Raw genomic sequence first — 15,274 nt, forward strand, 5'->3', positions numbered from 1 at the left:
GTTGTGGACAGGGAATACCATAGCAGAACACATTAATGATGAATGAAGAAAGACAAAAAATAAATTGTCAAATAAATGTCAGCCTTACATACCGTACAGTAGAACGTCGATTTAAAGCGATTCAATTTAAGATTATTGATTAAAGCAACACCCACAATTAAGGAAAATGTTTTAATTTAAAGGGAATCTTTCCTATTTTCCGCGAGTCAATCTGGCGCATCATATTTTAAAATTTGCGCCTAATATTTCTCTGGGCAGACTACACTGTCCTAAGGGCAAAGCTGGACTACATGTACTCAAAATAATGTACTAAATGATTATTAAAATTTTTGTCTAGTGCAAACTATAGCATGATTATATTCAAATTAATCACTACCTGTATCTTCTAAGAATTCCAGCAATGTAAATTATATTCTCCCCAGTCACTTCTGTGACATTTTATAAGCAAAAAACATAAACTCAAGCTAAAGGACATAAATAAACAAATAAATACTTTTACTAGACCTTGCCCAGCTGTCAAACATGTCACTTCCTTCCCTCCCCCCCCATCTTCCCAGCCAGGGTTTGGTGTTTTAGACTTAAAGTTTTTATCTTATATAATGTAACAGACTAAAGTTAGGAGAATATAATTTGTATTGCTGGAATCCTTGCAAGACAGCAAATAGTCATATATTTTGCACAAGAGATAAAATTTTGGCTCTTTTAATCAAATTCTTAAATTAGAACTAAAATTTGTATGTCTAATGCGAGCTATACCATGTTTATATTCAAATTAATCACTATCTTATTAGAATTCCAGCAATGTTAATTAAATACTCCCATGTCAGTTCAGTGACATTTTATAAGAGAAAAACTTAGTCACTCTTAAGGACAGATAAATAAATAAGCACTAGACCTTGGCATCAAGTGTCAAACATATCACCTCACCTCCCTCCCTCCCTCCCCCCCATCTTCCCAGCCAGTAAACACACCATTTCACATCCCTTAATTTTAGCTGTGTTGATTTATGAGTGTTTGTTTTAACATAATACTACAAAAAACAATGTTTTGTTTATTCTAGGAGATGGGCTAAGGTACATCTGGGGAGACTCTCAGTCTTTTTAGTATTTTGTGTTTCTCTCAAGTACCAAACTAAATTATTCCATTGAAACAACACTTCGATTTAGTGGGAATTCGGTTTAAAGCGACTCTTACACTCTTACATTATATCAACGTTCTACTGTCTCGTCTACTGTGCAGTACAGTACTTAATTTATCAACAGAAAGCATTATTCAAACTATCGTGTCTTTCAGGTTTTCAGACAACATGCATACTCTGATGAAAATAGCTCTCCAGAATCTTCTAAAGACAACAGTGACACAATGTTTGAAGAGTCCAGTGAGTCTGACACTGACAGCAGGGAGTCACAACATAAGATGGTCCAAAAAGGTAAAGGTGTTTTCTTAGAATAGGTTAGTAAAGAGAACTGAGGGATGTATGGAACATTTGGAGTGTGGAAAGAGCTGTGATGAATAAGATTACTGTGTTTACAAGATGAGTAAAGTGTATGCATTGTTATAAACTTAGCCACTTCTAGTATCTTATTTGGCTAATGCCAGATGATTTTATTTAGCTCAGAGGCGACACCATAAACAAGAGGTTAAGGAGTAACATTGGTAAAGGGTGATAGGAGTGGAAGATAGAAATATAATATGTAAATGAAACTATGAATTGATGAAATAGCACAAGAAATGTCAAACATTGCAAATATAGGAATTAAAAAAAGGTTGTGGTAGCTCAGAAATTAATAATACAGTTATAATAATATTTCTTCAGTAAAATTGTCATACAGGTTTTACAATTGGATAAGCATGTTTATAAACTATGCAGTTATACAGTTCAACATGAATATTGACAATGTAGGTATACTGTATATACAGTACATGTAGGCTGTGGGAGTACAGTACTGTACTGTATACTATTTACTATTTCTTGTGTGCTGAGACAGTGCAGGATTTAGAGTGTAAGGTTTGTTCAGATGATACAGACTAGAGAGAAGTGAAAGATTCACTTATATGGTAATCAAAATGTATTTTTAATGCATAAGATTTGTTAGATAAACAAGAGGCTTAAGTTCTGAAGAAGTTATTAGGATTACCATAAATCAGTGTACAGTATTGTAAAGCATGAATGCAATATGGGCGTGCACTACCGGGTAGTAGTTTGATAGGGAGTGTAAAATTACTGGAGATATTGGTAGATTTTTTTCAAGATTTAGAAGTCTATTAAAAGCAGTACATAATTAAGACATAATAAAGGTGTGATTGTGATATGGATAGAAAAAATAAGATAAAGAGACATTGGAGATTAATGGTACAGTAATGCAGTAGTTGCCAGGATGCCTGGGACACCCAAATTCAATTACTGTACTGGATAAAAAAAATTAGATACAGTACTGGAATTAAATGGGATTTGGTGCCCAAATTAAGGATTTAACAGATATTTTTATATCATTATGTAAGTATGGTACCCTCTCCCTTAACTGGATTAATTGAATTTTTTTGCAGCAGTCTAGTTAATAGAGAATCCTGGTTACTTGTGTACCTTCCTTTGACCTGACAAAATTCTCACAAAAAACATATATTTCTGGGTTAATTGTGCAATTTATTTATATAACTTTAAAAACAAAAGAAGTAAAATGTAGAAAATAAAGGTGCTGAAAGATAACTGAAGAATAAAATGAAAATATGAAGAGCAGGTATACTGTACATGAATGTAAATGAAAGAGAACATAAAGGTGGTAATCACAATTTGAACTTGTATGTAGTACCACTATGATCAGCTATATCCATTAGTGTTGTAGTTCTCTGAACAGTGTTATTTTTATCAGTAATAGATCACATTGTCTCCCAGTACTGTTTCAAACTAAAGAGTGCAGTACAGTACTATACTCAGTCTGCTTATACTGAAACTTCATTGTACAGGTATTGACTGCCCTGGCATAGCCTTTTATACCTCCTGTTTAATAATGTCACTACATTATTGGTTTATAACTAGTTATAGACATAGATCTGCAGAAAACGTTTATTGATTGTTAACCACTGTGTTGTGTAGAGGTCTTTTATTTATATTCTCAGGTCCCACACAACTTATTGCAGAAGCCCAGTGCAGCGAAGCCTTTACAAGAAAAGAAAGTATTAAGGGTAATATGGTATGTAAAATACAATTCACTTTAGATTATGTTGATAGCACAGTACTGGTATTTTTGTGTGATTTCCTTATGATTATTGTTCTTTTTATATGTACTGTACTTGGTTATCTGGCAGTAGGGGTTATGATTTTTAGTAACAGAAGATTCATCAGTGGTTAATCCAGGGTTTTTTAAAGGGAGAGTTCTAGAAATTTTACTGATTAAGTGTATGCAAGATGAGGGAACCCCTGTACAGTACATAGAACACTTTGCATGGATCCTGTATTAATTTGATAAAGCATTAACTAGAAAAGAACAAGTTTAATTTTACCATATTACAGTATTCCATTTATTGTTGAAACAAAAAAAAAGTAAGTACTGTACTCTGGTATAAACCAGAGTAAACAATGAAATATATCACGAGGCATTATTTCGTGCAATATTACAGACAATAAATAACTACAGGTACAGTATAAAGGTGAAATAATACACAGGATTATAAAGTGATTCAATACAGGATAACTCTCTTGTGTAAGTACTGTATTGATTTTTTTAAACTGTTGGATCTATAAATTTTTAAATTGAAACAAAGGTTAATGCCACATTTCTACTTTTTTAGAATATTAAAGTAAGAATGTACTCGTATTAGTCACAATTGCATAACTCATGTTAGGGAAATACACTGAGTTTCACTCCATTTCATCTCATCATTGATTGGATGAGCTTATGATTTTTGGCACTTCCCATGATTTGTTATACTATTTTGTCACAGATTAGGCATTTGAAGGATGTTTGTTGCAGATATTTGTACAGGTACAGTAGTTATTTTTGGGCTTCTAGTAACTGACAAAACTGTGGTAGGGTTGAGATGGCCAGAGAATTGGGATCCTTAAGAATTGCAGTTATTCAAAATACATATAACCAAGAGTCCACTGTAATGCCTTTTAAGAAACTCTTTGATTTGCAGAGTATTCATGGCACAAGAGTACAGCAGGTGCAATCTACCAGCAGCCCTGGGACAAGTAGTAGCAAAAGTCATGCAACAGACAGCCAACTGTCTCTGACTGAATCCAATCTTGCTACTGATTCTGAAGGAGTTGTAGCGGTTGCTTCAAAGATAAAGAAGGTATACATTACTGGTATTTTAGTTGTTACACATCCTTTATGAAAGAAACTGTAAAAGACCTCTTATCATGATGTTGGAAATGAGGATGTTGTTTAAGAAGATGAATTTATATGTTAAGCATTATTAGGGAAAACTCAAGGCATGCTCCTGATATACCAGTTTATGGCCTGGTCCAAAACTAGGCTGCTCATTCATTAACCCATAGGCCTGGACCCAGGAGACCCGACATTAGAAGCCAGGATTGTTTGCCATCTCCTACTGCAACTGTTCCTCAGAGACATACACTGCTGGACAGTACAGTATATCATTATTTATAAATACAAAAGTGACAGCAGAGGTGGGATTGTTATAGAGAAAATGAGTTGCAAGAAATGAAACCTCAGCTGTCACAGTGATCACTATTCAGTGTTCTTCTCACACTTGTGTGTAGATCATTCATGGCCACCGAGGTAGGAGAGAATATCCCCTACTATTTGGCCATTGTAATATAATATATTCCATAAACATATATTAAAAGAATGGCTCCGGGTAACTACATTTTGTCAAAGGGTGTTTCATGGAGCAGTAGTCCTCTTGGGTCATCAAGTGATAGTGTCCATGGCACAAATGTCCATGGTCTCGTCAAATTAAAAAAATAAAATAAATAAATAATTGTTGGATGACTTGTATTTGAAAAATCTTCACAAAGTTACTTTTATTAGTTTATAGTACTAGTAAATAATTTAACTACAGTACAGTACATATGATAATACAGTTATAGCTCTGTTTCCATTGTTGATATGCATTTTAGATGATTACAGCATGCCCTTAAAATTCTCTGGGGATAGGTTCTCAAAATGGCCGCAAATAGTCAAATCCCTGAAAAACATTTGCTGACCAGGGGGTGGGGGGGGGTTACATTCTTACTTGTGTGCAAAGAAATGTCTATTCCCTTTATGTGTTTGCCCTTAGGGTAATTATTTCTTTAACCTGTATTGTACATATGTGTGTGCGTGTAAACACTCACACACACACAAATAAATAATGATAGGAAAATCCTCTCACAAGTAATCAGAAACAAGACAACAAAATGTATTAAAAATGCGAGAGTCTAACTTTAATAACAAAGCACGGAGTTGTAAACTCTTGGAACAATCTACCAGAGAGTGTTGTGACGGCACCGAGTGTGAGCTCTTTCAAGACAAGACCTGACCAACACTGGAGCGGGTTCAGGTACATTCAGGAGCCGGTGTATGCCCAGTATTTGCCAACAGTGCGTGACAGAGACGTTACCGATCGCCTTTGCGGCTAGCGAGCCGGTCTTTTGATGAAGAAGATAAATGAAAAGGAAAAGTAATCGGAGACGTGACCGATCGCCCAAGCGGCTAACAAGCCGATCAGTGGCGAAGAGGATAAAAGTAAAGTAAAAGTAAAAGTTGACTTGAGGGTAGACTATTTTTAATAAATTTTGTTGTCTTGTTTCTGATTACTATTTGTGAGAGGATTTTCCCATTATTTTTTATTTGTATGTTCTGTGTGTGTCTACATACACACACACATATATACGATACTGTCTGTAGAATGAATGGCTCCCTGTCCTGGCCACAAAAATGCCAGCAACATTAAAACTACCCACAGACATTCTTGGGTACCTCCAGGGTGTCATCCGCTAATAATTGAGGTCCTCGAATTAAAAATCTGCGAATTTTCAGGGCATACTGTACTGTAATACAGTAGACCGTCGCCAACCACGGATTTCTCATCTGCGGATTCCGGTTATCCACGGTTTTTACTCTGTATACCATTTCACCAACCACGGCATTGAATTTCGAGTATCCGCCGATTAGTGTGGCATCTTTGTCCCTCCGCAGTCTAATCTGTATTCTTCTGTAAATGTGTAGAATTAATAAAAATACTACTGTTCATAATACCCTGTACTGTACAGTATATTGCTTTCAATATTTAACTCAGAAAAAGAAATGAAGGAACTAGTCTCCCTCCCACCTCTCTTGGTGTGATTAGGAGTAAACAGGAACTTAAAGGGTGTGAGTATGATCTTTCTTTTGTGGCCAAAGGAGGTTATAAGCCCCTGACATGAAACCATACTGAATCTTGAGTAGCCCACCAAATCATGTGGGAGTGAGTGTTTAACCCAAGTTTAGCTAAAAAAAAAGTGCTCTTTACCATAAAAACAATATCATCCCTTCTCTGTCTTGAAACTGTATCCTGGCCTGTGATGGCTATCTGGAATTTGCTGGTTCTACCAGAAGGTGTTTTGTTTTTATGTTTTTTTTTACAGGTATTAGCCCACCCGGGCACAGGTCACTGACCCACATCGGGGCCTGGGGGGCGAAAATGTAATAATAATAATTCATAGTAAATAAAATTTATAATTAAAAAGACATTTTTTTAAATAAAATAATAAATTAATAATGATGATGATAATAATAATAATAATAATAATAATAATAATAATAATAATAATAATAATAATAATAATAACAACACTGTAATACACTGTAATAATAAAATGGAATTGTATACCTGAGTCCATAACATTTTTACAGGATAAACAATTGAAGATCTACGTTGAAGTATGTAACTTGACATTACATGGTGACTCTAGCGTGATTCAAGACCCATCGGTGGAATTCCTGTTCGTTGATTACCATGGGTTTCTTGGTCTTCCTCCTGATCAGTTAGAGACTCCAGTATCTCTTCCAAAGCCTCCCCCAGGACGCAGTCTCAATTTTAACTTTGGTCAAGGTAAATAATTACAATATTCAAACATTTGAGCAATGATAATAGAAATTGCAATGGAAATTTTCTAAATTGACATTTATTATGCAGTAGGATAACAAACTCCCTATTTCTTCACTTCTTTATCAAAAGATAATTAGTTTAAAGCCAGCAACCTTAAAAAAAATCTACTATTCCACACACAAAAAAATAGTCACCAGTCAGGTGGTTTAAACTAAAGATAATGACCGTGAATAAAATGTTTTTTATTTAACTTCAAACTTGTGCTGAGTGTGAAAGAAATTTCTAACCACTTTGAGTAGTTATCCAGACTTAAATGCACAGGAAATAATATAGCTGTCCTAACTTCTATGCAGTTCTTAGCCAGGGGTTTCTCACACTGTGGTTTGCTGGTGAAGGGGTTCCCTGCCCCTGGACATCCCCACATTATATCAACCATCTTGATCTCTTAATCCCTCCCCATCACACCTTCAGCCTCTAATGAGAGAGATTTAGTGTAATAGCTGTCATCTTGAGGTAGGAGATCTTTTAGAACCATGCACATAGCCTATACACTGTGCCAAACTACTGTTCAGGACAATTGACCATGTTGAATTAAGTTCATTTCTAGAAAATAGGATTTTAATTCATTTGGCAGACTGCCTAACTCAATGAAGCAGACATTCAGGCTTGTTATAGTACAGTATACTTGTCGATGCACATATTTTGAGATTTTCATGTTTGGGTCAGTAATACATGGCTTTTTAGAAGAAATTCCTCACAATACTACACACAATTTTCATGATTACAGACAGGTAACCCCTGAGATGCGATATTTCACTTTAACGATGGTTATAAATTAACACCATCTCACTATATACGATCAAAACAACTCGTTTTAACGATATCCATTGGTCAGAATTTTTTGTTCTCCTCAGTGCAAACTATGGGTTGTTTATACTCAAATTAATTGCCGCCTTGCAACAAGTCCAGCAATGCAAGTTATATTTTTATGCATCAAGTTAGTTACATTTTATAAGGAAACAATATTTAACCCTGTGCACCATGCATCTCTACCTTCACTTGTCAGCCCACCTACGTGCCGCCACATGGCCAACCCGCTCACAACAGCCGTGTCTGGTTCTTTGTCGATCGTAAACCTGCCATCCCATCGCTGCACGATTATTGGCCAGTAGTGGTGTACTTATCATCAGTGTGTTTTTTCTTATATTGTTTAGTGAGAGGACTGCACTAACATTGAGATTGAGCTGTGTTTTGGTGACTGTGAAGTGATATTTTCTGTGTTTTTGCGACTGTAAGCTGCTTCGACTCTGTTGTTTTGAAAATGTGAGCAGTCGATGGGTATCATTGTTTTTGTTATCATCATTCGCTGTTTTTGTGACTGAAGTGAGGCATCCAAGACAACCATGTCTCTGAGTGAAGCTTGACATTGTTAAGCAGCATGAGACTCCCCAGAGGCTGTGTGGGAGTCAGGGTGACGTCACCACTCCACCTACAAGAGTCCCCTTAGCCTCGAAGGGGACAAGTGATGATGACCAGACTTATCCAGCATGATTTGGTGAGTTTCGTTGACTTGTTTTGTACTGATAATAGTATTGAATGAAAAACAATTTCAGTGATACATGTATGTTTGGGGAATGGCTGGGAATGTATCCCATTGAACCCCATTTTGTAATGCTCTCGATCTATGATATTTCACCAAGTGATGGGTTTTTCAGGAACGTAACCCCATCGTACTCGTATCTCAAGGGTTACCTGTACTGGACATTGCTTAGAAACAAGTCCCTTGTTCAAATAATGTCAGATAATGTTAATGCATGAAAATAAGTTGAAAATAGATATACATAACAATTCTTCCCATTTTTTCTTGTCCTAGCACAGGGTTCTGTTAGGAGGTGTATCATTTGCAGAATTGCACAAATCACTCATCTCTTTCCTTCAACTATAAGATAGGATTTCATACTTCAGTCCTCTGTTTTACCATTTCATGGGCATAGTGATATATGCATGTGATTAAACAATTACGTATAGGAAAATGAAAAACCATCTTTTGATACACTCTACAGTATTTATATACTGTACAGTACTAGTCCTTAACTTATTTACATTCCCAGAATTTAGTATCAGCAAACAGTATCCAGAGCGTGAGCAAGCCTTGGTTGACCTGATGAAGAATCGAGGAATCATCAAGTTTACTGTAACATCAGAACCATCTGAAGAGCTCCAAGATATTCATGACTGCCAAGACTTGGGGTTAGTTATACAGTACAATAAAAGTTTTTCTCATGTTGTGAGATGATGTATATTATGGGTGAGACAAAATTAGTAAGGTTTTATCAACAATTAATAATTGGCCAAAAGATTTACTACTGATATGGATAATGAAATTTATTTTTTAGTACAATTTACATTAGGAAAAGTAGTTTATCTTTCCAACAGATGGCTGAACTCATCATTTGTAAAAGAGAACAATTTCTGATGGAAATAAGCATTTTCTTTCAAGATAGAAAGATCATTGGATCATGATGATATATCATGGCAGGGTTTCCACATGTCACAAAAAAATTAAGAACAAAATACAGTGGTCCCTCGGTTAACGAACACAATTCGTTCCAGAGTCGTTCGTTAACCGAATCCATTGTTTCAATGAGATATTGGGTAATTGGTTCCAGCTCACAGAAATGTACACACAAAGTAAAAAAAAAAAAAATGCAGTAAAGTACACTTACTTTGAGGAGTGTATGTAGAAGGCTCCTGGTTGATGATGATGGGAATTAGAAGTGGGGGTGGAGGAGAAGGGAGAAGAGAAGGAAGTGGGGATGGAGGAGAAATCACTTTTCAGGGAACCCATGCTTGATGCAGTAATTTCACCAATAAAATTTTAAGTTCACAAGGTGTAATTCAAGATTATTTTATTTAAATCAACACTGCACTGCGCTATATACAGGTTGTACCTCTCTAGTCCGGCAACCTCGGGACCTGACCGGTGCTGGACCATGGAAATTTCCGGACCATGGAAATTCACCCTTTTCCTGGATAGATAGTGACTTGGCTTGGAAGCACTAGCACCACTTTCTCTGCTTCATGGTCTCTTTGAAGACATATTGAAGGGTTAAATGTCGTACAGTAGCTTCTCAAATTTCGCGAGTTTTTAATTCGACGTTTTCTATTTGAACACCAAAAAAACAATACATTTAAAAATTTTGATGGCGGAAACTCGAATTTCGACAGGTTTGAACGGCCCACCAACGTTCAGACGACGTGTACAATCGTGTAAACAGCGTCATTTCTCTTATGTACAAAAGATTCATTATTGTTTATTACTGAAAGTCTTTTTGATTGAATTAAAACACAAGGAAATGAGACAGCATTGTTTTCGTTGATTACAAAACCAGTGACTGACTGGTTCTACATATAAAACTGAAGAAAATAAGACCTTGGTTGTAGCTGTAGTAAAATTAATATGGTTGTTTTAAGTAATGTTATTTAATGTTAATAAATGGAACAATAGAAGTAGCTAACGATAGTGGTAAAGAAAAAAAGAGAGATCGCGTATGTAAGTGCGCACACGTGAAAACATATCGTCATTACTTTACATAAGAATATGAAAGCAACACTTATTTACTGTTGATATATATTTTAATTAATGTTTCTGAATTTGTTTTTATTGAATTAATGTTTGTGTGTGCAAAATTAACAATACAATTTATTAATAATACGTGGAATATTAAAACACACGAGGAGACGAGACGGCTGCCGGCATTGTTTTTGTTAAAGCTTACAAAACCAGTGACTGATTGGTTCTACATATAAGACTGAAGAAAATAAGACCCTGATTGTAGCTGTAGTAAAATTAATGTAAAAAAATTAATATGGTTGTTTGAAGTACCTGTAATGTTTTTTAATGTTAATAAATGGAACAATATAAGTAGCTTACCATTAATGGTAAAAAAAAAGTGAGACCGCGTATGTTAGTGCGCACATGTGAAAACATATCGTCATTACTCTACATAAGAATATGAAAGCAACACTTATTTACTGCTCATATATATTGAAGGGTTAAATGTTGTACTCTGTATAGATAAGCAGAGAGAGAGAGCAGCCGAACTGCCGGATGTAAACAAACCTTAATTTCCCGCGGCTTTGTTGTTGTTTTTTTTTACGGAGATTAACCCACCCGGGCATAGGTCACTGACCCACATTGGGATCTGAGGGGCAAAAATTTAATACTCCTGTAATAATAATAATAATTCAGATAAGTAAAAAAAAAAAAAAAAAAGCTGCCTATCTACCTATTGGACAAACTAAAATCGTTCCAGACCACGGGAGTTCCCGAACCACAGAATGCCGGACTAGAGAGGTACAACCTGTATTATCATATATTAACTAAATTTCAGAATGACCAATAATTTTAATGTAAAAATATTCAAGACACCAACAAATTCGATGATCACTTCACTGTAAACTAAGCCAAACTGACGCCTGGTGGGTGAGTCAAGCGGCTGATGGGCGCACAAAAAACTACCGGGTACTGCATATATTATCAATATGTTAACTATATTTTAAAATGACTAATAATTTTTATATAAAAATGCAAAAATATTAAAGAGCACAACTTTCTTGATATTTACTCCACTGGAAACGAATGTAAACATAGAACAGATTACTGATTTGGCAGACTAGCCCATCAGCTGATGCTCACATCAAAATGTGTTTGTCGTAAGGATTTCGTTAATCGAAGTTTTGTTCGTTAACCAAATTGAAGATCCTTAAGGGAGGTAATTCGTGAACCAAAATTTTTTTAATCGAACCGTTCGTTAACCGAGGGACCACTGTTTACAGTACACTACAGTATTTATAAAAAAAAAAAGAGTAAATGACACTGCTGGTCACGAGGAGGGAGGAGGAGACAGACAACTGATGATCACTTAGTAGTATTTCCCTAAATTTCATATTAAAAATTTTCTTTTGCTTTTGTAAATGCATGGTAAATTTCTTTTTTAACAGTCTAAAATAACAATATTTGATGGGAATATTTGGTGCAATTTTTATTGTAGTTTTATTATGTTTTAGGGCCAAATATTTCTCAGTTGGAGTGTACCTCCAGTTATGTTCTGTTATGGTTGCCTATGGTTACATAAGTTTTTCTATAAATAATTTCTAGACTAGTAAAACTTTTCATAAATACATCTCGAGTAACTCCTCATTTTACAAGATTTTGCTATACTGTAATTGGATTTATCAGTATAGGAACACTCTTCACTGTATACAATTGTTTTTCTCTCATTTAAACACATTTAACACAGTTGAGAAGAAGTCCCTGAGAAATCAACTGCAACACACCACATATGGCATTTCTCTGCAGGTTGCATCCCTTCTCTCGGAGACAGTTCAATTGTAATCGTGTTTATTTATCGTTGTGCTTTTTGTGTTTATCTTGATAAATTTGTGTCAGCCCTTAATAATCGTGGGCTCAGTGCCTCTACGCCTAAAAGAAAAAGAAAATTTGCAAGTATTTTGATGGAAGTGAAACTGTGTTTTTGAAAGATTGGAAAAGGGTGAATGTCTGATGAACATTGTGTGCACTCTTAACCTTAATGAAGCCAACCTCCTAGATCAGTTCCTGCTAATGCAGACAAAATAAAAGTTAGCTGTATGAGTGTTACTCCATTAAGTGCAATGAGAGTTAATTGTTCTCATCCTTTGATTATGAAAACAATACAAAAGCTGTTGAGCTTATTGATTAGACACCAAAAAAAAAAAAAAACAATCTGGTAAGTTTGCAAGTGATGCAGAATAAAGCTTTAAGTGTTTTTGTTTTTTTAGTAATGTTTTATAAACTGAATACAATGTATTACAATTTTATAATACTGTACTGTACATAGCACTTAATTGTTACATGTTACTCTTCCCTCTCTTCACCTTCACTCATCCCTTTTTCGCACATGTCTCTGAATGGAAAATTAGTATTCAATTAAAACTATTTCATCCAACACAACACAGTACAGTACAGTACAAATTGTTTTCCCAGACCATATCTGCTGTGTTAAACGAGGGTTGACTATATTTTAGAAAAAGAGGAAAAACTGTACATTAATATTTTTCTTAAGTGTAAACATACAAGAAAATATAGTGATTTATATAATTAAGTATGCTAACATTTCCTCCAACACCATCATCATCACTGTTTTATGGCCATTGTCCATGCCTGTGTGAATTTGCCTTTACAGTACAGTATTATCTGGTGGTACGATGTCCTGTCTGCCAGCAGTCATATTTGAAGTACAGTACTGTAAGTTGTACAGCTGTATGCTTTTCCTATCTCTAACCCACTTTTACAGAATGGGAAGTGGGTAATGTACAGGTATTATGTAAAGGACTTCCAAGTGCCCTCTTAGCTGGCAAGGCAGGGTTGCTACTCCCAGTGGTTATCAAAGATTACCTGCCTACCATAAGATACAGTATATGCATTAAACAATAATATCAACATATTGTATATACCTGTACTGTATAATATTTTTGTTCAGTATACTTCAAACTCTGAAGAAAACATACTTTGAAATTTGGATGTAAATCTGTACAATACATTATTTGGTAACCCAACTCTTTTTACTGTATTTATTAAATGCACTTATATTTACAGCTCACGTAATGATTTTTCATTAATCCCGTCAAGCTTATTTGTATTCACCAAAAATACTATTGTCTTCCTTGAATTACTAATTTTGCTCAATACAGCCCCCCAGAAAAGATATTAAGAGGTTTACAGTAAACTATAAATCAATAATGTTTGGTAACCTGAACATTTTGTTGGTCCTAGACATGTACTGTATGTTTAAAGTTTCACCCCTGAGCTTGCATATTACTAGATAATTCTCAGTCCACAGTCTTACGATATTTTGAACATTCAGGTGTCCACTAATTTGACATACTACAGTACTGTAGTCAAGGTTTTGTAATCATAGTACAGAAGTTCTGCTATAACGCGATAATTGTGTTCTTGTAAAATATCGTGTTATAGAAAATCGCGCAGGTAATAGAAATAACAGGGCTTATGGAGAAAATAGGGTTAGGTGCAGATTACTCGAAATCGAAAAAATTTAGTAGTTAGCCTAACACAAAGGATAGCACAGTCTAAATAAATGTTACATTCATATCTAATAATGAAATCATACAGTAAATTTAACACTTTACCTTGAAAAATATATAATGTAACTTGATGGGGGAGAATGATTTTGAGGTTGATAACATCAGCTTCTCTTCAAGTGTTATATCCTTTCTTTTACGATAATCACGGAATTCTATCATCAGAATGCTTTGGAGATATTCTTCTTTACCATATTCACAGTTAATACAAAATTGGAGAAATAGTAAGCAAAAATCGCGTTATAGCAAATAGCGATCGCGTTATACAAATATTGTTCCGAATTCATAAATCGCGTTAGAGCAAATTCGCGTTATCGAAACCGCGCGTTATAGCAGAACTCACTGTATCATACATAACACAGTATTTTTCATTGTCACATCAGGTATGCTTTTGTGAATCTCCATGAACTGTTGAGAAAGGGGCAAGATCTACAAGATGAAGATTTAGTTGTAGAGTGCTGATGATGGCAGCCAAATGGGCATTCTACGTGTGACACTTAACATTGTTGAAGTCCTCAAACATCTGAATGTCACAAACTATTAAAAATTAATAGATTTACTGCAGTATTGTTTTATTTAAAACCTCACAAAACTTTTACAGCTTTCTTGTAAATAAAGAAGTTTATTTACTATACAGTAGTGTCTCAGAGTATGCGAGGGTTACATTCCTGGGATCCCCGTACAAGTGCAAATCTGTATCCACTCAACCTCCGTGCTCCTACATATAACTGAATAATAAAAAAAAATTGAAGAACGTTCTGTTTATCTACTCAAAATTATGAGTTGGAGAGTAACCATAAGATAACACTTACCTGAGCCTGGTAAGGAGAGTGGTAGGGGGGTGTGGCCAGCCCAGCTGACTCCTGGGGGCATGTGATTTGAATTTTTGCCGGGTTGTAATTTAGAAAATTTGTAAAAGTGAATTTTTTATTCTCGAACGTTCGTATTCTGAAGGATACCTGTAATCCCTTTCTTATACTCAGGTAACCGATCTGCAACTTCAGAGTTTGATACTCCACTCCTTTGGAAGTCAAATTTTCTAACTTTTCCTTCAAAAGTTCTCACAGTATGCACGTTTTTCTTCTCATTCCCA

At 35.2% G+C, this 15,274-nt stretch overlaps 1 protein-coding gene across 4 annotated transcripts in view; it reads left to right on the forward strand.

The window, feature by feature from the left end:
- The window catches only part of LOC121871263 (protein fantom-like), a 61,686-nt gene extending 46,945 nt beyond the window's left edge, over nt 1-14,741 (forward strand). For all 4 annotated transcript variants that reach the window (XM_042373477.1, XM_042373480.1, XM_042373481.1 and 1 more), the window contains 6 exons: nt 1,294-1,429; nt 3,118-3,191; nt 4,138-4,296; nt 6,843-7,041; nt 9,150-9,288; nt 14,565-14,741. In XM_042373477.1, the coding sequence (XP_042229411.1) occupies nt 1,294-1,429; nt 3,118-3,191; nt 4,138-4,296; nt 6,843-7,041; nt 9,150-9,288; nt 14,565-14,643 (786 nt within the window). In that variant the 3' untranslated portion in view covers nt 14,644-14,741. The remainder of the gene's footprint in view (nt 1-1,293; nt 1,430-3,117; nt 3,192-4,137; nt 4,297-6,842; nt 7,042-9,149; nt 9,289-14,564) is intronic.
- Nucleotides 14,742-15,274: the final 533 nt, after the last annotated feature.

The sequence above is a fragment of the Homarus americanus genome, unplaced genomic scaffold (genome assembly GCF_018991925.1).
Source record: "Homarus americanus isolate GMGI-L3 unplaced genomic scaffold, GMGI_Hamer_2.0 scaffold46973, whole genome shotgun sequence".
NCBI lineage: Eukaryota > Metazoa > Arthropoda > Malacostraca > Decapoda > Nephropidae > Homarus > Homarus americanus.